The following is a 23,343-nucleotide window of genomic DNA, read 5'->3' on the forward strand; positions in this document are numbered from 1 at the left end:
CACAAAACCAAACCCAGCTGCTGTGAGGAGAATTAACTCTAGCCCAACCAGACCCTGCACAGCATTGGATGTTCAGTTCCTGCATGCATTGGACTGAGCAGAAATGCCACCTCTTGGTGACATTCCTTTTCAGTGGTGCAGCTTTCAGAACATTCTCCATCCTGCCTGTGGGGTGATGCCTTGTGCTGCTGTTGATGGTACAGACTGGAGGCTCCTGAAATGCAGCAGTCCTTGGATAAAATGCTTGTCAAGTGTTGGAGAAATAGTGTGTGATAGCCATGTGTTCTCCTAGCAGAGCTTCTGGTGCAGTGCATCTGCCTGTGACTCTGGCCCATCCACAAAACTGGGACAAAATGCAGGTTTTTAGGAAAAAAACCCTTTTTGTTGTGCAGAAACTTTGACTGATGCCAAATGCTGTCACACGCGGTACATTCATGTGAAATGATAAAAGGCTGTGATATACACAGACACTATTTCAGGCTGTGGCACATGAAAGGCTTTGCAAAAATGTGGAAAAAATCCACATTTGGGGTTACTTACATGGAAAATTAACTTTCACTCAGGAAAAACTTTGGTAAAAGTGGTGTTGAAGATGTCAAGTTGCTTTTCCAGTTCTCTGTTATTTGCAAAGTAGAAATTTCCTTAACTTTGTGGAGAAATTTGAAATTATGGAGGATAACAAAAGTTACACGATATTGTCAGAGCTTCAGGGTACTTCACACCCAAAAGAATGTACTTTTGTATTTTGTGTGAATTGATTTAGCACTATGACTCCTAGACAATCCTTAATAAGTTGAGCATTCAGTGATTTAGTCTGGTCAATGAATTTGGGGGTTTAGTTTAGTTAACAGCATCTAGAAGCAAACTCACCATAAACCAATAAATTCTTTAGGCAGCACACCAGTGGCTTGGCTTCCCTCTTCATTATAATTCAGAATTCCAGTGTTTCTGCACACTGGAAATTTTATTTTTCAGCCACCTGCACTACTGGAGATAAAAGCATCAGTGCTTACTGATTTCATATTTGTGATTAATAAGTTGGACTAATACAAGTTAGTAAAAGTCAACTTTGGTAAGTGCTTGGCCTTACCTTTAATAAACACAGCATTTGGTGGTTTATGACATTAGGGAGTCTCTTTGTGTGGTGTGCTTAAATTTCCCTTGGGCAATTTTCATTGAGGTTGGGATCAGCTTGATTGGAAAATTTAATGGCTTTTTCCATTTCCATTCCCTTTTGCCAATCTGCTCTTTAAAGCTGCTCTTTCATGATGTGTGAATTTGTCTCCATTTGAAGAACTAACATCAGATACAACTGAGAAAGCAGATTTTAGAAATGAGCTATTAGGCAGAGAAGAGGCACTTTTAAGATGCTTGCAAGTTGCACAGCAACCAGAGGAACATACAGTCATTTGATTTCTCAAATGACTTTGACTTTGACTCAAGGGAAAAACAGTTTTATTCTCCCCTCAGAGCCTTCTATCATATGTGATAAAGAGAAAATGTGTTTATAACATTTTCTCCCTCAAAAAAAAATTAAAAAAAGAAAAAGTTGTGCCTCATCTCAGAGAAGCAGCAGCATCTCTTGCCCTGTGAGTCACTGCAGAACACGTCCAGTAACAGCTCCTGAGAAAACAGAGCAGTGCAACTCTTTGTTTCTTCCAGGTTTTAAACACAAAGCGCTGACCCTTCTGAAATCAGAGTTACAACACAGCCAAACTCCAATCACTGCTTGGTGGTTTTCCAGTTTCTGTGGAATTGTTTCTCTTACCTGTCCAGAGCAGCTGTGGCTGCCCCTGGATCCCTGCAAGTGTCCCAGGCCAGGCTGGATGGATCTTGGAGCACCCTGGGACAGTGGGAGGTGTCTCTGCCCATGGAAAGGGATGGAAATAAGATGGGCTTTACGGTCCCTCCCAACCCAAACCATTCTGGGCTTCTCTGACTCTATGCTCATTCTCCCCATATATGGGATTTTACAATAATATTTTCTCATCACTGCAAGCAGCAGTCTTGGCTTTTTCTGGAGACCATCACCCCACGAGCTGTGGCCCATTTTCAGCTGCTGCATCTGCTGGTTGATTCCAAATCACACACTCTTCTGATATTATTTTCCCAAGCCCTCTGGAGCAGAGTGTCTTCAGTGGTGTGCCAATGCAGAAGTAATCAGGAGCTTATTGTTGTAATAACACATCAAAATCCAGCTTCATAAATGCCAGATAGTTCCCTTGGAGAGCTTATTTTCTCTGCTAGCTTGGGTCATTCCATAGATTTTAGCTACCCAGTCCAAAAATGGTCTTATTCTGATGTAAACAGCCTGTTAAGACATATAAAATGTATTATCAAAATCTAAAAATACTTACAGAAGTGAATGACTTCATCAGAACAAGCAACTAATTTGTCCTTTTGTTTGACCTTGGTTTAGTCATTTTGAGCATGGCAGTGCCAGTGCTCTGCTTGTTTAGAGCATTCTGAGAACTGTGCTAAAAAGTCCTCCCAATACTGGGCAGTTTTTGTGGTGTATTTAAAAGATTTGGGTGTGGGCTAAAGATTTTTGAAGAAAAAGAGAGATGTCTTGTAGACATCTTTGGTTAGTTCTGGGTCTGGAAAGGCTTGAGAACCATGGGTCTGTGTGACGGTGTTTGCAGGGGTCTGAGGATGAGAGAAGAGACGACGATCTGCCTCCATGTTTCAGAAGGCTGATTTATTATTTTATGATATATATTACATTAAAACTATACTAAAAGAATAGAAGAAAAGGTTCTCCTCAGAAGGCTAGCTAAGCTAAGAATAGAATCCGAAAGAATGATAACAAAGGCAGCTGTCTCAGACTCTCTGTCCGAGCCAGCTGACTGTGATTGGCCATTAATTACAAACATCCAACATGAGCCCATCACAGATGCACCTGTTGCATTCCACAGCAGCAGATAATAATTGTTTACATTTTGTTCCTGTGGCCTCTCAGCTTCTCAGGAGGAAAAATCCTAAGGAAAGGATTTTCCATAAAAGATGTCTGTGACAGGGCTGTCCAGCTACAACCAGGAACATGAAGCCTTCTGGCACTGAGCAGGAATACCACGGCTTGGTTTAAAATCCCAGAGGTTGTTGGGGATGAGAGCAGCCTGGAGGAGTTGCACCCTGAGCCTGTGTGGTGTGGTGTGGGTGAGATGCACAAAACCACCACCACAATGCTCTTTTTCGCAGAGTGAAAGTGAACAGTCAAATGTCACTTAGATTCCTTTTGGTTTCTGCTCAATCCCTTGCATTTTACAGCTGTTTAATCCCTTGCTGAGCAGCCAGGCAGGTCCCCGATGTGCTGTCCTGCTTTCCACCAGGTGTCACCTGGCCACGCCTCAGGCTGCTGTTGGCTGTCTCATGAGGGTGTGAGCCCACACACACCCTCTGCAGCACTCCACACACTCCGGTTCTCCCTCTCACACAACACTCTCAGAGCTTTGCACCTTTTCCCTCCTGCCTCATCCCTGAGTCACTCCTTTAGGATGCTGACAGTGACTTGTTCCAGGCAGTCTGAACCTGAAACATTGTGAAAAGGAACGTGCTCCAACACATGGGGAGAGAAACAGCTTGTAGTAATCCTGCTGGTGCTGCTCTGGCACGAGGCTGGGTGTGTGGTGAGTGCCTGATCTGCAGAAGGATGCTGCAAGGAGAAAAACATTTCTTCCATGAGAAGGAATCTGTAAGAGCCAAAACGAGGGATGTGGGACTCCAGGGGCTCTCCAAAATGCAGTTTATTGTATACAAAATGCAATTTATTCCATCCAAGAGGTTACAGCAGTCCAGGGTTGTGGGTGACAGAGCTGTGCCCACAGCTGTCAGCTCCAGCTGCAGGCAGCCCTGGAGACCCCTTGGTTTTGGTTACAAATGAATTATATACTTTTCTTTGCTGAGCATCTCAATACAGTAGAACCAATCTATACCTTAACTTTTATCTACAGCCTATCATAACTACAATCATTACCATATTCATGTTACTGTTCTCCAGTCGCTAAAAGTTAGTACATTACAGTTTAAGCTAGAAGTTGTTTTTCAGTTTTCTTGCAGTGGAAAATTCTGAGACCTTTTTTCTACTTGCAGCTTTGCTGACTTGTTTGCCTGTGCTCTCTTCCTGTTTGGTAAAAGCATCTTCTTGTTTGGGGGGGGGGGGTTTATCCTTTGCTCTAAGCCATAAAAACCCCTTCTAACTAACACATCCTTTGCCTCCTTGGTTATCCAGTAAGACTGGCTCAGCAATTCTTTTTTCTATATCAAAACTTGCTTCCATCTCTATTCCTTCATCAGACTCTACATTTAAAAATCTTTCTGCTAAGCACACATATCTGTGAGACTTTCTTGCCAAACTTTCATCCTTCCCAACAGGAATCTTAAATCCTACATAGAAAAAGAAGAGTGAAGCTTCCCTCCTTTTTTCCCTTTATCTCTAAAATATGCTTTTCCAGCCCATAGCTGGCCCCAAACATAATCTGAGGGGGCTCTAACACATAAGTGAGGGGGAGTGCACGTGGAGTACCAGTCAGTAATAATTTAATAATTGTTAAATTTGTTTTTTCCTCCCCAGTTTGTTGCTCAGCCAAACTGCCAGCAGCTGCTGGCGACGCTGTGGTACGACGGCTTTCCAGGCTGGAGGAGGAAACACTGGGCAGTGAAACTCCTGACCTGTGTCACCATTGGGCTGCTGTTCCCCGTGCTGTCCGTGGCATACCTGATTGCACCCAAGAGCAGGCTGGGACTGTTCATTAAAAAGCCATTTATCAAGTTTATCTGTCACACCGGCTCCTACCTGACCTTCCTGTTCATGCTCCTGCTGGCGTCGCAGCACATCGTCAGGACTGACCTCCACATGCAGGGGCCGCCTCCCACCATCGTGGAGTGGATGATCCTGCCCTGGGTTCTAGGTAGGTAAATTCCACACCTGATCCTGTAAATCCCACACCCAATCCTGCCCTGGGTTCTAGGTAGGTAAATCCCACACCTGATCCTGTAAATCCCACACCCAATCCTGCCCTGGGTTCTAGGTAGGTAAATCCCACACCTGCTCCTGCCCTGGGTTCTAGGCAAATCCTACACCTGATCCTGTAAATCCCACACCCAGTCCTGCCCTGGGTTCTAGGTAAATCCCACACCCAATCCTGAAAATCCCACACACAGTCCTGTAAATCCCACACACAATCCTGCCCTGGGTTCTTGGTACATCCCATACCTGATCCCATAAATCCCCCACCAAATTCTGCCCTGGCTTCTACGTAAATCCCATAAATCCCACACCCAATCTTGCCCTGGGTTCTTGGTACATCCCACATCCAATCCTGTAAATCCCAGACCCAATCCTGTAAATCCCAGAACCAGTCCTGCCCTGGGTTCTAGGTACATCCCATAAATCCCACACCCAGTCCTTTCCTGGGTTCTTGGTACATCCCATAAAAATCTCACACCAAATCCTGCCCTGGGTTCTAGGCAAATCCCACAGCCAATCCTGCCCTGGGTTCTAGGTAAATCCCATAAATCCCACACCTGATCCTGCCCTGGTTTCTTGGCACATCCCAGACCCAATCCAACCTTGGGTTCTCGGTAAATCCCATAAATCCCACACCCAATTTTGCCCTGGGTTCTAGGTAAATCCCATAAATCCCACACCAGGAGCACTGAGCAGGGCTGACTCTCACCCACACAGCCTCCTCCCAGGCCCAGCAGTGCAGATTTGTGTCAGGCAGCTGCAGGAGCTGCACAGAACAGCTGGAACAGCTGGGCTCCTCCTGCAGCAGCAGCTCCTGCTGGCCCAGGGCTGCTCTGCTGCTCTGTGCCACCTGATGTGCCCCTGGCCATGACCCCAGTGCACTGTGACCGATGCATGGTGCACTCCCTCCTGCCTCCCCAGGCTGGGTGAGAGGAGAGGAGCAGCTTGGGAGGAGCTCCTGGGTCACACACAGTGTCCCTGCTGCTGTGCTGGCTCTGTCCTGTGCCTGGTGCAGTGCCCAGAGCCTGGCTCTGCCCTCCCTGCTCCCTGACCTGCCCCCAGCCTGGCTTATTCCTCCCAGATAAGCTGCAGGAATGCAGGAGAGGGGAGATAAGGCTCACTCTCTGCTGATAATCACTGGCCACATCAGCATCAAGTGCTCTGATATCAGCAGGAGGAGTGTTGATTGTCTGAAGTTACATGTGAGGCTCTTATTGCAGTCTGGCTTGGGCAGCTGGGCAGAGGAGGAGGTGTCTGTGTGCTGGGGATGCTCAGGTGAGGCACTGTGAGGGGATGAGAGAAGGACAGAGAAGCCAGATGGGTGGGTTTTTGATGAGAGAGGACTATTCACCCTTCCACAGTGAGCTCCAGCACAGCAGCAGTGGAAGCCTGGGAGCTCCATCAGGATCCTGATCTGCTCCCATGACCCTCACGTGCCACCCCTGGGAGCTGGGAGTGTCACCAGGCACTTTGCTCATGGGCAGAGGTTTCCACACCTTTCTCCTGCTTCCCCCACACCTTTCTCCTGCTTTCCCCACACCTTTCTGCCCTCCTGCTTTCCCCACACCTTTCTGTCTCTCCTGCTTTCCCCACACCTCTCTGCCTCCCCTGCTTTCCCCACACCTTTCTGCCCTCCTGCTTTCCCCACACCTTTCTCCTGCTTCCCCACACCTTTCTGGCTCCCCTGTCCTGGTGACACCAGGACTCTGCTCTTTGTTTCTGGCTCTGGGTCAGGCTGGCTCTGTGCTGAGCAAACCCAGCTGTTCCTGTGCCAAGCTCAAAGCTGCTGATGGAAAACGAGGAAGGAAAGTAAGAGTTGCAGATGTGTTCACAAATCACTTTGGGTGCTGACCCAGGGCACTGTGCTCCTTGCACAGCTCCACCATTATCTGATGCAGCTGATTTATGCACTCAAAGGCAGGTGTTGGTGGAAACTTCAGAGTAAGCTCAGGGGGTTAAATGTCTTTTCTCAGCTTAGGTCATATATTCACTTTATCTTTAAATTCATAGTTGAAATTGACGGAAATGGTAGGCATTTCAGTAAAATTGATTTGCAGATGAAGGAAGGATAATCCATTTTAAAAAACCTTTCAAAAGCACAATCCCTTCAAAAACCTTTTTTACAGCTGTCTGTTCTTGAGTTCCTTTGTTTCAGATAAATAGAGATATTGTATGACTGTTTATTAAATAGAGAAATTAGAACAGTTTCACCAGATTAAAGGTTATTACTTACAAAATATTTTCCACTACAGAAGGAGAGAGAGCAGGCACACACAGCATTGCTGTAGCTATAGTAACCAGCAAGGATAACTCACTATAAATACAGTGTACGAGTTCTTCAACAGGCTCCTCTCCATTGATTTATTTTATTTTATGGGTTTGTGTGCGTGCAGAGACGTGGAGGCAGCTGTAATGGGATTACCTGGCTGGCCCTGACATGATGCTGGTGTGGCCACTGACCTGCTGGCTGGCAGCTGAGCAGCTCAGATTGATATTTGGGGGCGTGCAGCAGTTCATTGCAACTTTGCTGCTCTTCAGATTGAGCATCCAGGTCCTTAAAGTTGAGCTGCAAGCAGCACATCAGTGACCACTGCACTACCCTGTGGTTAGGCAGGAGCAGCACTTTGGGTAATGACATTGGTAATGCACATGGAGGTGTACTTTGTTTTGTTTTGTTTTGTTTTGCTTTGCTTTGTTCTGTGTCTTCTTCACACATTTCCACTTTTCATTCAAGGATAATGTCAAGTGGGTAATTCAAAATACCTGGGGCTCTAAAGTAATTTTTTCAGAAGTATCCAAGGCATGGAGGAGCTGCCATTTGATTTTTGATGTGACTTGGGCTTTCAGAAATATTTAAACAGTTGTGCAAGGAAGGACATGGAAGTTACTTATAATCAGAACTGTGTCAGGTGGGTTTAGCAATCTGGTGATGAATTTCAGAGGCTGCCCTTCACCCTTTCAGCTGCAGGGAGGTACAGTGAGCATTAGCAAGTGCCCAAAATGATCACCAGAAGGCATTTCAGGGTTGGCATGATGGGCTCTGGCCGTATCCTTGGGAACAAACAGCTCACCAACCCCACAGCCATATCTGACACGAGGTGAGTCACTGCCCTGCTTCCTGCTGAGTCTCACCTTTCCTCACAAATAATCCCTGTGGGCTTTTTCTGCAGCAGGATGCATCAATGCAGGGGCTGAGCAGAGAATGGATCCATTTCTTCCTCCTTTGGGGTGATATTTCCAGGTCAGGGAGGAGCTGTGCTGGTTCTGGTGTGGCTAGAGAAAGCCAGGGAAAATCAGTGCTGTCCAACAGAGCAATGAATTGCTCACAGTGTCTGCGAGAGCAGACAATCTATTAGGAACTATACCAAATAGAGCTGCTTGAAGAGTTTGTTCACGTAGAGCAAATTTCAGCTGAGCCAATTCACTCGTCCTGGTTATAAATAACATGTGTTTCAGGCAGTCTCCTCATGTGCATATCTGGAGCCCTGGGTAGGAAACCAAGGTCTTTTTCAGCTCTCTCCAGACTGCATTCCCCACAGACTTGTGAAATGTCTCATAATCAGCAGCATTGTGCTTTGTGGAAGGCAGGAGGGATGAGGCATTTTTTCCAAGCTGTTAATTTCAAATTGTCTGCTGTTACATCATGTGTATATACACAGGGTTTTAATGGCAAATAATGCCTTGTCATGGCAATGAACTCCCTTTCTTTCTACAGGTTTCATCTGGGGAGAAATCAAGGAAATGTGGGATGGTGGATTCAATGAGTACGTGCATGACTGGTGGAATCTGATGGATTTTGCAATGAACTCCCTCTATCTTGCCACTATCTCCCTTAAAATTGTTGCCTATGTCAAGGTACAGTAACTGGGGAGAGGGAATTTGTAATGTGCTGGTGAGAGCTGTGGTACACAGGGTACAAACTATTCAAATCAAAATCACAAAGCAAAGAAAATAGCAGCTTTTCAAGCAGTCCAATTTTGAATATTCACCTGGAAAGCTATTTTGTTTGGAGAACGAACATCCTGCTCGTTCTGACTCTTTGATTAAAAGTTAAATAGATTGTTTGGGCACTGGGGAGAAATTTCTCCACTTTCTGTGCCTTTTGCAGCTACTCAGTTGCCAAGGCACTTTTTGTTTTCTGTGCTGGCACCTCCTTCAACAATGCATAGTGAAAACATGGCTTTTAAATAAAATGGTAAAGGGAAAACAAGAACAGGGTTACCTGAAAACTTCTAGAACCAAGTTTTATAATCTGTATGATCCTACAGATCTGGAGATTAGTGATCAAAAGTTTGTGACAGGTCTGCTGAGAAGAGCAAGACTGTTCTTAGGAGGCTTCTCTCTGATAATCTGATATAAAGGGGTCAAGTCACTCTTCAATATGCAACCTGTGGGCAGGGAAGTGACAAAGGAGCAAGCTGGGGCTTTAACACCCTGTGGGTTCTTCCCTGTCATGTTCCATTTGTGGTGAGAGCCCACATCAGAGCTCATCCTCAAAAGCACCTTCCACATTTATCAACTTCTGATGCTCCAAATTAGCATATGCACAGGGTTTGAAGCCAGGGGATGGCCTGAAGCACTTTTCCTTCTGTCTCCCTTTTTCAAAGGCAAGACACAAAAGTAAAATTCCTTATGCAACAGCTCTCTTTGGCTTCAGCTGGAGCTTCGTGCTTGGCCTACTTCTTCCCCTGCTATGAATCAGCAGCAGCTTCTCTGCAGTCAGTGGAATTACTCAGGTGTAGATCAGCAACTGGGATCTGCTCCTTGGCCACTCTTCCCAGCTTTGCAAGGTCTCCATCTCTGCCAGCCCAGCTCCCAATAACCAGGACAAGCCCTTCCCCAGACCAGCCTTGTTTAGTCCTGCCCAGCAGGCAGAGGGGGAGAAGAGGAGAAAATTTCCCCAAGCCCATTGACTCCAGAGTGCAAACAGCCCTGCTATGGGGCCTTTGTTGAATCCTGGAGGCTGCAGTCCTGGTGAGTCAGATTTTCAAAGGGAAAAGCTTTTAAGCTGGTTGCTGCTCCCTGAAGAGGCAGCTCTGTAACAGCATCAAAGCAGGAACAGATTATGTCTTTTAGTCTCCCAGCATTCAGAACCAGGGAGGAAATTACAGACTTGAAAGGTTGGTCTTTAAATCATAAGCAATGCAAAAAAAAAAACCAAAAAAACAAAAAACAAAAAAAAAAAAACCCCACAAAAAAACTCCCAAAACCTGGAAATGGTGAAATGCATGGACAAAACGAAAAATGTTACCAATCTGGTTCTTCCTCACACTAATTACTAGAGGAGCTGTGCATCCAGGGGATGTGCAGTCACACACTGGGATGCAACTCCCAGCCAAAGCCCAGCTGCGGAGGAGGTGCAGCTCTGTTTGTGCTCCCTGTAAGAGCCACAGAAACATGCAGGCCAACCCCAAAACCCCATGGGCCAGCACACACAGGAGGATTGGCAGGAACAGATCAGTTTGAGCCCAGTTCAAACCCTCCTGGGTTAAACCTGGCCCATCTCAGGTCAGCTCCTGATCAGGGCCATGCCAGGCAATTCTGAGAGGTGCAGAAAATCTCCTGAAACACGTGTGTGATGGTGTTCACAGGGGTTTTTGGACTGGGGAAGAGACGAGGATCTGACTCCATGTTTCAGAAGGCTGATTGATTATTTTATGATATATATTACATTAAAAATATACTAAAAGAATAGAAGAAAAGGTTTCATCAGAAGGCTAGCTAAGAATAGAATAGGAAACAATGACCACAAAGGTTTGTGGCTCGGCTCTCTGTCCGAGCCAGCTGACTGTGATTGGCCATTAATTCCAAATATCCAACACGGGCCAATCACAGATGCATCTGTTGCATTCCACAGCCGCAGATAACCATTGTTTATATTTTGTTCCTGAGGCTTCTCAGCTTCTCAGAAGGAAAAATCCTAAGGAAAGGATTTTTCATAAAAGATGTCTGTGACACACATGGTCACAGAAGTCCCCTCTGCCCTGTGTCACTCAGTGTGCTCTGCAGTGTGAGGGTTTGAATCGTTGATAATGGCTCCAAAACATTTTGCAACATGATTTGTTATTTATAGAACAGCCCTGAGCTGGAAGAAGCTGGGATATATGCCAATATACCATATTCTAACACTTCTTAGAACTTCAAAGGATTACATGGACATTTAACTTTCTGCCAAATAGCAGAAAAAATAAATTGCATACTGACACTAAATGCTTTCCATCCTTGTTTTTACGTGAAGATGTTTTTTTTTCCTTGATTTGACTGGTTCCAAGACCTGGCTCTAGTATTGTCTGATACCAGTGGAATCTTCAGGCTAATTATAGGGTAGAAATACTTTCTTAATCAGCTTCCATTTGCTGCATTGAATTATTGTGTAATGAGGAAAGGTAAATGTGACAGCATGGTGTAATTTATTTGTGCTAGTCTGTGTACATCTCTGCTGTGTTTCATCTTTTGAACAGACACCAAACCAAACTACTCCAGCCTTCCCAGATACCCAGCTTCATTAGATAACTCTGAAATCTGCTGTGTCTCTGTTACCTGTGATGCCAGGCTGCTCTAAAGATTGTTTTTGCCAAGCGAGGAGATACCATCAGTTCATAAAGGACCAAAATATTACCTTAATGACCTAAACATTGTTTTATTTATTGCGTTATTTATTTATTGCTTTAAATATTGCACAGAAGAGTGTCCCACACCTCTTTTTAAAGCAATATTTTAAAATATAAAATACATTTTAAAATATTAATACCTTTAAAAAAGGTATTTCCCCATACCTTTATGTGCAATTTGTGCTAAACTTTAGCAGAGAGCCCTGGGCTGCTGTATCCAGCCAGCCTGAAGAGGGGAATTGGGAATAACTGTGCAAATCTGCTGTCCAGAAGCAAATCTGCTTCCCAATCCCACCCACCCCCACTGCTGGATATCCACAAAAAGTTCACCTCTCTGCCTGTTTGTAGGCATTTGAAGACCCATCTTCAAATCAAGTTAACAGGCTCAGGCCATGATGTTCATGTAATAAAGAACAGTTTGGAAATGTCAGAAGCAATCCGAGGTCATGCTGAAATGCCTTTGTATCGTGTCTCATCTCCTTCATACAGAGGGATAGTTTGAAATATCAGCCTGCTTTTTGCTGAGCCCTTGAAAAAACTGGGAGCCCTTGAATACACTGGAGTTTGTGTATTGGACCTTCAGGTTTAAATAGAAAGTCTCTGCAATCTCGTCCTGTCAGTGTGACATTGGTGCCATTTCCTTTTCAGAGGTAGCAGAATTATTTTAGGAGCCCCAGACATGCTGGTTATGGTTTCAGCTGTGTTATCCTGAGTGCAGTTCTGCCTTTTTATGCATGCTAAATGAGCGGAGACAAATGTTAAAAGGACAATTATTCCTTGATGTTAAATGTCTTTGACTCCATTCTCCGTGCCACTGTCGTTAAGGCAGAGCAGTTACATTTCACATTTCACAGAATCAGAGCAGTTACATTTTACAGAACCAATCTTTTGTGGTACCTGCTCGCATCTGGCTGCACTTTGCTCAGAAAATGCTTCTGCTTTTACAGCTACATTACAAACCCAGTTAATGTTGTAATTGATGCACTCAACTGTACCCAGTTTCAGCTGTAATTAAGACCTCTGCTTTAGCAACTCTCCTAAAATTGCCATGACAAATTAACTAATAAGAAAATTAATACGAAAAAAGCCTTTTGGTTCTGGGCTGCCTGCTTTTTTTTTTTTTTTTTGAGATTACATGGGAAGGAAAGCATCCAATAGTTCACTGCTTTTCTTCCCTTCCTTCTCCCTGCCTCCCATTGTTCCTGGAATGTGCAGTGTTTATAATGTGCAGACATATTTAGCAGGAGAAAGAACAAAAGTAATTGGAAATTTACATCTGGAACATGATAAAATCTGAACCCCTTTAAATGTTGAAAGATAAGGAGGGTGTGTATGAAGCCATGGACATAAGGAACCTACAAACTGTGAACTCAAAAGTAAAACAAATTTTAAAAAATCCTAATTTTTCAGTTTAGGCTAAAAACAGCCAACATACCCAAAGCCTCTAAAGAAAACCTGGTCCTACATCTCTCACCATCAGGGGGTCGTAATGTAGTAGCCACAATTAATAAAAAAGCATCTTTAAACCTTCATTTCTACCCTCATCAAGTCAGCTTCAGTTCTGAATCCTGACTGTGAGCCTGACAGCAGCTGGGGTGTAGGGGGTTAAATGTGGCCTCAGCTCTCTTCACAGAGGGCAGCAGGCACAAGTTTCCCAAGGATTTTTCCTGGGGAAGGCAATGAGAACCTCAGAGAAGAAGAGAAAGCAATTCTTATCTCTATTCCCTGCTCCTGCTTTTGCACGTGTGGAATGTGTTATGGAGATTGTTTACCCAAAGTGAGTTGGTTAATTGGACATGGGTGAAAGTGGTTTTGAGTGATTAGCCAGTCACTCAAAGCTGTGTTCTGGCTGTCTCAGACAGTCATGGGCTTTTCTTTAGTATCTTTAGTATAGTATAGTATAATATGGTATGGTATGGTATAGTATAGGATAGGATAGTATAGTATAGTATCTCTTTATTATAATTTTAATATAATTTTTATCATTTTATAGTTTTTAGTATAGTTTTAATGTAGTATTACTGTAATATAATTAGTTTAATTTTAACTAGTATTAATATAGCATAATATATTAAAATTAACTATAGTGTAATATAGTATAGTTTTAATAAAGCCATTGTTCAGCCTTCTGAATCATGGAGTCAGAGCACATTATTCCCAGCATCGAGGCCTCCTTGCAACAATAGTTAAAAACTTTTTTTGTGCCACAGTACCTGGTTAGGATTTACCTGTGAAGGGTTGGGTCAGTGGGTGTGACCTTGGAGTGGAGTTTCCTCAGAGTCACTACACCTCATCTCACTTTTCTGCCCTTGTTCTTTGTTCCTTCCTGCCAGTACAACGGCTCTCGCCCGCGGGAGGAGTGGGAGATGTGGCACCCGACCCTGATTGCAGAAGCTCTCTTTGCAATATCCAACATCCTCAGCTCCCTGCGCCTCATCTCCCTGTTTACAGCCAACTCGCACCTGGGACCCCTGCAGATTTCTCTGGGACGCATGCTGCTAGACATCCTCAAATTCCTTTTTATCTACTGCCTGGTGCTTCTGGCTTTTGCCAACGGACTGAACCAGCTTTATTTTTATTATGAGACCAGTGCCTCGGAGGAACCCAACAACTGCAAGGGGATCCGATGTGAGAAACAGAACAATGCCTTCTCCACGTAAGACATCCTCTCTTTCTGCTTCTGGGGCTGCTTCCCCTGTCCCCTGCCTGTCACTGCACTGACAGAGCCTGTATTTATTCATTTGCAAGTGCCAGGTGAGGTGGTTGGCCCTGCAGGAAAGGTGGGAGTTAAGTGGGGCAGACACTGTGCTGAGCTCTGCTGTCACAGACTCTCACTTAGGTCTGGCACTGGGAGACCTTTTAGTTCTGGCCCAAGGGGTTTCCCTGCATGATCCTGCAACTTAAATCTTGTTATGACTATGCACAATTTCAGTAGATTTGGGAGAGGAAGTGCCCTTTTGCCACAGTAATTGTTTTGCCTAATTACTGAAGAAAGGAGGGGAACCTGAATAAAATGAAGAAAATAAGGAATAAACCTATTTATTAATAAATAATGTGCCTGCAGCAGCCACAACAATCTCACCTAGACCATTTTTATGGATATGTGATGTTGCAGGCTTCTCTGATTTCCTTGCAGACTAAAATCCCAGCAGAACCTTTTTTTTTTTTTTTGCTGGTAATGCTGGTACTTTACTGAGATGCTGGCATGGAAATTGCTGTGAGGACATCTGGCAGAGCTGAAAGAGCGAGCACATGCTGAAAAATGACATGAATTGTCTTGCTGATGTATTTGTTTTAATTACTAATAGTAGAAATAATTATAATAATCAGCCCCCACCCGATTGTTCTTGCTGCTTGCACAGTACTTAACTCACAATGGCAGGAGAAATAAATAAAGCATGGGCTAGAAAAAGGCCCACGCCCTGCAAACAAGCAAAACAAAACTGTTGTCCACCACTTTATGCTAAATTAAATAAAACTTGTCATGATGCCCAATAATTCTCCTCCCTCTGTCAGCTGAAGGTTTGGGGTTAAGACAGGATTTGGGATGTATTTGCACTGTTATCAAAAACAGATGATGGCTCAGGCCACATGACTTGGTTGGGAGAGGAGAGGTTCCAGCTTTGTCCTGTGGGCTCTCTCCTAGAAGAAATATGGAATTTTCATGGGATAGAGCCCATCCTTCAAGAGCAGCAGGCCCTGGTACAGCAGACATGTGCCATTTCCCACTGCAGAGCAGGAACACCACAGGCTTGATTAATTTTCTCATGAAACCCATCTCTGTCTGGGGGAAGTGAATGGACCTGCATTGTGCTAATGAGAAACAGAATTAAGGATTTCAGACCTTTTTCTGTTTTAGCTGCCTCACATGCCCCAGAAATGTGTCGTGCTGCCCTGGCAAAGGAATTAAATTAAATAACAAATTTATTCCTTGATCTGCGTCCATATTGATGCAGCAGCCAGAGGGAGGAAGGTTTGGCAAGCACAGTGTTTGTAAAGGGGTAAATTCTACCTCAGGAAGGGTCAAGCCTACAAAATCCAGTACCAAACCCTGCCTTTCTCTGGAGCTGTGCTGAACAGGTGTGTTCAGTTCTGGTTTGGGCCTGCCACCACTGCACACTGGGTTTTTTACAGATTTCATTGTGTCAGATAAGTGGAGAAAGCAACAGCAGGATTTGACTGAAGAAAAAGAACATTGGGCCAGCAGGGAAAGAAAAAAAGCAAATCAACCAACCAACCATCCTGAAGTCTGTAAGAAGGTGTAATGTCTTGAGAGCTAAAAATTATACAAGAAGCACTTAGCAGAAACTGTGTCGATCAGCTTAAATACAAACCACAATTTCTGCCACCCTAACGTTCATTTAAACCCCCTGCCAGGGGAATGCAGCACAGAAAGGAAATTGAGGGGGCTCAGCCTTTGTGGCAGAGGTTTGTGTAAAACAAAGTCCCAGTGGGAGGGGATCCATTAGGAGTGAGGTCTCCTGGCAGGGGACAGAACACTCTGCAGGTACTTTTTGTTTGAGGCTCGCTTAAGAAATTTATTTAACGTGTTCTTAAAAGTTTAAATGGTCTTTATCAACACCCCCGGCACAAGCTGACATTTGGCTGGGGAGCAGATGCACAGCATGGGGCAGTGGCTGGGAAGGAGCAGCTGCAGATCCAAATATTGTTTTGGGGGGAAGCAAAGGAGGCTGGAGCCAGTCCAGGCAGGGCTGGGGACCCTGACTTTGCTCATGGCTCATTCCTTATGAAGGAATAAATCTGCAAAGCTCTGAATCAGTGCACTTTGGTTCCCACCAGCATTCCTGGGCTCACAACGAGCTCTAATTCTTCCAGGGGAGCAAAGAGGACGCCCCTGGTGTGTGTGCAGCTTGTGTCAAGTGTGACACCTATTTACTGCCACGTTATCTCCTATTACTCTCAAAGGGTGGGATTAACGTTTTCCTGGCGAGGAAATTTTCTGCATTGCACACACAGATCATGGAAAAGTAATATTCCTTTGTGACAGCAACGAGGGGAAGTAATGAATAATTTAAGGCTTTCTGCTTTGGCCTTGCCATCCCTCAGAAAGCAGAGTGCCTGCTGCTTAGGCAGATGATTGGAAAATATGTTTATAGCTGTGATGCTGGCAACCGAAGGGGGGAGAGGAGAGTGAGGAAGAGGAGGAAGGGGTGGAGGAAGTCACATCTCCCTGCCTGCTGTGTCCTTCTCCCTGCCATTCTCCAGGGCACAGGGGGCACTTGTTCTCCCTAAGCCACCATGGAGAGTGGTGGAGCTTTGAGAATTCTTCTGTTTAATTAGGATTCAAAATACACTCAGCAGGACATGAGAGCCTCTCAATCACCGTTTCCAAAATTCTGTTTCTTTATAGCTGCTTCTCCAAAGGAGTGTGAGCCTGCCCTGAAACATGGGCTGTGAAAAGAGGCTGTGGACCTGCCCTGTCATTGAACACTGAGGACACAGCACCTCACAGCATCCTCACTGCTCTGCAGAGCTGCAGGAACCACTTGGTGTCTTTGTCAAGGGCACTACATGTGCATATTTGCTTTAGTCTGGGCCCAGATTACACACCTGGGTAATATTGTGCATCCAGAACAACGCACTGATCACTTCTAAAACTGATTTCAGTTCAGTGATTAGAACCCCTGTCTCTCTTGTACCTACAGCCCAAGTAGTATTTCTACTGTTAATTGTAAAAATATTATAAATATTTTAAAAGACAGCTAGCACTCCACCACTTCTAGTAGAGAAATGCTTGGCATTCTTTGGTTAATCTGTATTTTACTACCTTGGTTATTTAATAAGCCTAACAAACAGCCTGAGCTTTGAGATAAAGGTTTTTTGCTTTAAAGCATCTTTATGATTTTGGCCAGTGAAAAGCTACATCCACAAAGTATAAACAGAATTCTCATATAAGGCATGGGGATACATGTGAACAAATGCCTGGAGATGATGGGAGAACAGATTCCTGGTATGTCAAGTAAAGCATCTGAATTATTCATATTGATGTGTCTAGAAGTTGCATTTGAAAACATCTGCTGACCTCAGGCCAAAATGGGAACTCTTAAACAGGCATATAAATGTCATTTTTGGATGATATAAATGCCATATTTTGGCAAGCCAAAACAAAGATGCCCAAATAGAGCAATTACTTTGATTGCTGATTGCGTGTCTGACGTGACTGCGAAAGGTCACTGGAAGCACAGAGACCTGGGATGATCTCACCAGCTCAGTGGGGTCAGCTCTGGTTCATCTAGGGAAGGAGGCCTTCAGAAGAAGAGAAACCCTTGAGCTGAATTAATGTGATGACTCTCTTTCATCTGAGTCATTACCGGGCTGTGGTTGCAGGGTTTTGCCAGGGACTCTGCCCGTGGTGGGTGGGAGCTGCTGCTCCAACCACTGAGCCACCAGCGTTTTGGGCAGGTGTATTCCAAACACAGCAGAGTTTTGGGCAGGTGCTTTGTGAGCAGAACAGCATTTTGGGCAGATGTATTGCAAACAGAGCAGTTTTGGGCAGGTGCACTGCAAACAGAGCAGCATTTTGGGCAGGTGCATTGCAAACAGAACAGCATTTTGGGCAGTTGTGTTCCAAACAGAGCAGTTTTGGGCAAGTGCACTAAAAACACAGCATCATTTTAGGCAGGTGCACTTCAAACACAGCAGAGTTTTGGGCAGGTAGATTCCAAATAGGGCAGTGTTTTTGGGCAGGTGCATTGCAAATACAGTATCATTTTGGGCAGGCGCATTGCAAATAGAGCAGCAGTGTTTTGGACAGGTGTATTCCAAATACAGCAGTAGTTTGTGCAGGTGCACTGCAAACACAGTATCATTTTGGGCAGGTGCACTGCAAATAGAGAAGCATTTTGGGCAGGTGTGTTCCAAACACAGCAGCACTTTGGGCAGGTGTATTCCAAATACAGCAGAGTTTTGGGCAGGTGCACTGCAAACACAGCAGTACTTTGGGCAGGTGCATTGCAAACAGAGCAGTTTTGGACAGGTGCACTGCAGACGGAGCAGTATTTCGGGCAGGTGCACAGCAGCATTTTAGGCAGACCTACTGCAAACAAAGCAGCATTTCAGGCAGGTGTACTGCAAACAGAGCAGTGTTTTGGGCAGGTGTGTTCCAAACAGAGCAAAGGTGCAAGTGCTGTGATTTCTGCCATGTCCCACCTGGTGGTGCCTTGTTGTTGTGCACTGTTCACTGCTGCAGTCACGCTTGGGGATGGGCTCCCTGAGCATTTATCCTGCAGACATGTTAATGATGCAGGCACTGATTAAACAGGAGAGTTTATAGATAGCAGCAGCATCGCAGCATGGCAATTTTAATTAAATGGAATATATTGTGGCTGTTCTGTGCAATGTGCAGAGTGGGAAAGGGAGCCTTGGGTTCCTCGGGGAAGCTGTGCTTGCTGCATCTCACAAGGATGTGGTCTGGGCTCCTGGACAGACAGCAAATGCTGTTGATGGGACAGCTCTCACATGCATTGGCTGGTGGGTCACTGTGGCTGAGCACAGGCTGTCCCCAGTGAGGGATAAGAGGCTGTGCTAAGTGGTGTCTCCCAATATCTGTGTGGGAAAAGATAATTTTCCACCCCCCAGCATCAGGTAGCCAGCTAAAAACCTGTTTTCTTTGCAGGCTTTTCGAGACCCTCCAGTCACTCTTCTGGTCTGTGTTTGGGCTGCTGAATCTCTATGTGACCAACGTGAAAGCCAGACACGAGTTCACCGAGTTTGTTGGGGCCACGATGTTTGGCACCTACAACGTCATCTCCCTCGTTGTGCTGCTGAACATGCTCATAGCCATGATGAACAACTCCTACCAGCTCATTGCTGTGAGTTACCCCTTCTCTTTCTGCTGCTCTTTCTCCCTGTGTGCCTCATTTGTCTGATTTGCAGCACGTGGGTCCCTTCGGGGCTGCTGGAGAGCGCTGCCCCCAGGTTCTGCCAGCAGGTAGCTGGGATTTCTGCTCAGCAGCCTGAATCATGCCTGAGGAGGAGGTTTTGCTCTGTTTGTAAAGCTGGAAAAGGCTCATGGGCTGTGATCTGCCCCTGTCTCCTCCTGTGGAGGGACCTTGCTGACCACCTTGGGTGTATAAAGGGAAACTTCCCACTGCTTCCTGATGTTTGGTTAGAACCTGGGGGGTGGGTGTTGTGGTGTATTTTTTTATCCTATTTCTGCTTTCTCATGTGAAACCATGTGTGTCAGGAGCCCAGTCCTGCAATTTCTTTTTCCACAGTCTCTTCCCACTTGAAATTAGATCATGTCCATGTGTAATACCAGAGTCTCCTGGCTGTGTAACCATGTGAGATTCCTGAGTAATCCCAGTGCAGGATGGATCTGAGCTGAGGCAACTTGGGGCTGTAGAGCCCTTATCAAACTGAACTTTCATTTGAATGCTCAAAACTGTTTTCCCCACTGTAATCCCATTCTGTGTACCCAAAAGCCAATCTGTACCTTGATGATTAAATTTGTCAACAGACTGAAAGCTAAAGCAGCGTGGCTCTGCATTTTAAGGCTCTTTAGGTCAGGAACAGTATGGAAGGAAGCAAAATCTAGTGTGCACAGGACTTCAGATAAATCAGTGGGCACTTACTCTCCATTGTGACCACTAACATGATGGGTTTGGAGACAGGGAGGTGCTGAACTGCTCTGCTGCAGCGTCTGGGAGCAAAACAGGAGTGGGGGAAGCTGTTTGTGTCCCTGGCTGGTCGCTCAGTACACATAGATAGAATAGAGGCTTCCTCCTCTGCTTTGGGTTACTCTTGTTTTATTCTGGAAGATAAACCAGAGCAAAAACACAACCAGAAGCAGTTCTCCTACAATTTCCATTTCCAAATTCCTGGACAAGTCTCTGGGGATGTGTGTGGGTGAGTTCCTTTCCTGGCTGAAGCGCAGAGGGGAGTATTGAGTTGTTTTCTTGAACAGGTTCCACAATTGTTGTTGATTATCTGCTGATTCAAGTGGTTCCTAAATTCACTTGGTCAAATTGCTGATTCTTTTGGACATCTGATCTTTATCATGGTAAAAAGTATGAGAAAAACTGGACCACTGACCTTCCAGATGAGCAGAAAAGCAGTTTATCACAAAGGCATTTATCAGTCTGTTTCAATGCTTCGAGTGCTTTCTCTTTGTTCACTGCTACTCCTCACATTCCAGGGAGACTGGAATGAGGGACAGAAAACAAAGATTCTCTCCTTGGCCATTTTCTCCAATTCCCTTTCCTTTATTGTCATCGAACAGGCTTGTCACCAAGACAAAGCCCCAGCCTAAGACTGGCACAAGAATAGCAGTATTCGCTATTCACTGGCCACAAACCACTCATCATTCTTTCCCCTGAATAATTCCAGTGATGCAATGACACATTACACACAATCCCACATGAATTAGAGGGACCCATCATAACAATTAACTGGAGAGAAGGGTCCAGGGAGGGCTGTTGTGGTAATGGTTTTGTGTCTGGAGCAGCTGGCTGCAGGGACTGGCCCCATCAGAGAGTCTGCCCTTGACAGAGCCGGGGCTGGAGGGCTGAACTCTGGATAACTGAGTAAAACATGGAGTTCAGTGAGCTGCATGAGCCCCTGCTTGGGAAAATGATGCTGGAAATGCTGCAGGTAATTCTGTTGTCTGTAGGAACGTCAGGGGGTAGGATGGTCAGGATGGATGGAGACGAGAGATCTCTGCAGCCAGGTCTGGAACTTGTGGTTTATTGCAAAGGGCCTGGGTGCAGGGCCCTGCTGGGAGCTGCCAGCCACAGCTCAGAGCAGCAAAGAGAAGAGAGGGGGAGAGAGGATGAGAGGGAAAGAGAGTAAAAAGGGTAAGAGAGTAAAAGGGTAAGAGAGTAAAAGCGTAAGAGCGTGAGGTTCCAGTTACAATACAATAAATCTTCTTCTGTGTTGAATATTCTGATTCTCACTAACCAATCCAGTACAATATACAAATCCTATAGCATTTCCATACAACCTATAAGAATTATTACATTACCATACTGTGTTACATTTTAAACCCTAAAAACTCCTCTTTGGGCCCCTTCTGCCAAGCTGGCAGGGTCTGCTCTGACCCTTGGGCCTGTCTGCAAGCAGAGGGTGTTGTTCCATCAAAAGGGGATTACTTTCAGCTGGCCACACCATTGTTTTCCAGTTGTTCAGTAACTGAGGGATCTCAAAGCTTGCTTTCATTTCAATCTCACTTATAGTTTCTATATTCTCAAAATCTTTTGCCAGGCAATCATATTTATAAGGCTTTCCTGTTTCATCTTCCCCAGCAGTTGTCACTGAAAGTGTCTGGCTGCAGGTGATGCCGAGGGCAGTGACATTTCCTGGGAAGGCAGGAGGCTGGCACTTCCCATCTCTGCCCAGCTGCATTCCTGCATCCTTCTTCCTCTCAGGGACAAATTTCCTTCATGTGTCTCCTCAGGGCAAACATCAATTAATCTCTCCCCCGAAGAAAACAAGTCGTTAATAAACGTTGAGCTTTACAAATGTGGGGCATTAATTAACCTCCTGTAATCAGGTTCACCCCCTGCTGAATGACAGCAGGCTGGGTGCTAGACTGGGCATTTCTCCCTCCTTGTGTTTATATTGCAGAGGGTACACGTGGAATGACAGAATTCCAGGGGGAAGGAGGGGAAGGAGTCCTTGTGGTGGGGTGCAGGTCTTCTTCTGCATCAGCAGGAAATCCTGGGCCTGAGCATCACTGCAGAGCAATAAAACAGATGTGGGGGTGAGATGAGAGTGCATCTCTGCCTGCTGACTCCCTGCAGTGGAGTGCTGAGGACATCTTCATTAATCCCGTTTGTTAATGAGCCCCAGGCACTGCTGCAATGCAAACAGGCTTTCTCCCCTCCTCTCCTGCAGGCACAAGTACACCTAATGCGTTTGTAGCAGTTGTTTTTCAGGTCAGCTTTTCTCCTGTACTCACATATAAGTTTTTGCTGTGAGGCTTGGGAAAGGAGAATTTGGGCTGCTCCTCCTTGGCCCTTCCTTGTGTCTCCCCAGTCTGGGGATTAGGGCTCAGTGCTTAATTAGGCACTGCAGGCACACAGCATGAAAGCACCAGTGTCTGTGGAAGGCAGAGCAAGGCAAGCAAAGAGTAAAACTTCTGCTTCAAGTGGTTTTTGACTCAGAGAAGGAGAAACTTTTCTGCCATAATTTTGTTGGTTTTTTTCCTCAGCTGTTTCAGACTTCAATAAACGCATACTTCCAGGAGTGCCCTGAAGCAGTTTCAATATCGATTATTTCCAGACAGCCCATTTTTCTCCTTTACCAAACCATCCTTTGGTTATGGCAGACACCATCTTTCACCAAGAAAGCAAACAAAATCCAAATGCAATGCCCCAAATTTCCATAGCTCCCGTGTGTTTCAATATGGGGAAGATCAGAATATTTTATACAAGCAGCACAGGATGCAGTGGGATGTTATGCACTGCCAGCTCCCTCATCTCAATACCTTCCAGACATGACAGAAATGCCATTAGCCGAGGATGGGAAGAGGAATTTGTCACAATCACAAGAGGAAGGACAAGGGAATGATGTGAGGGTGGCCAGGTGGCTGCATCATTTGTAAATGGCAGAAAGTAACTGAGTGGGTGATGAGGGCACTTTGTGTGATGGGCTGTTTCTCATCAAGTCATGCAATCCTCCTGCCAGATGCTATTTTTTTTTCACAATAAGGGGCATAGTTGGTGTTCCTGAGGGTGCAGGTGCATTTTGGACCTGGGGGTGCCCTCGGGTGTGATGTGTTCACAGGGGTTCTTGGATTGGGGAAGA

At 45.3% G+C, this 23,343-nt stretch overlaps 1 protein-coding gene across 2 annotated transcripts in view; it reads left to right on the forward strand.

The window, feature by feature from the left end:
* TRPC5 (transient receptor potential cation channel subfamily C member 5) overlaps positions 1–23,343 on the forward strand; it is a 104,147-nt gene that overhangs the window by 60,167 nt on the left and 20,637 nt on the right. For both annotated transcript variants that reach the window (XM_054289574.1, XM_054289575.1), the window contains exons 4-7: positions 4,571–4,907; positions 8,682–8,821; positions 13,911–14,233; positions 19,214–19,409. In XM_054289574.1, coding sequence (XP_054145549.1) covers positions 4,571–4,907; positions 8,682–8,821; positions 13,911–14,233; positions 19,214–19,409 — 996 coding nt within the window. The remainder of the gene's footprint in view (positions 1–4,570; positions 4,908–8,681; positions 8,822–13,910; positions 14,234–19,213; positions 19,410–23,343) is intronic.

This window comes from Melozone crissalis, unplaced genomic scaffold (genome assembly GCF_028551555.1).
Source record: "Melozone crissalis strain CALT ecotype California unplaced genomic scaffold, PUWL_Pcris_2 ptg000068l_1, whole genome shotgun sequence".
In the NCBI taxonomy this organism is placed as follows: Eukaryota; Metazoa; Chordata; class Aves; order Passeriformes; family Passerellidae; genus Melozone; species Melozone crissalis.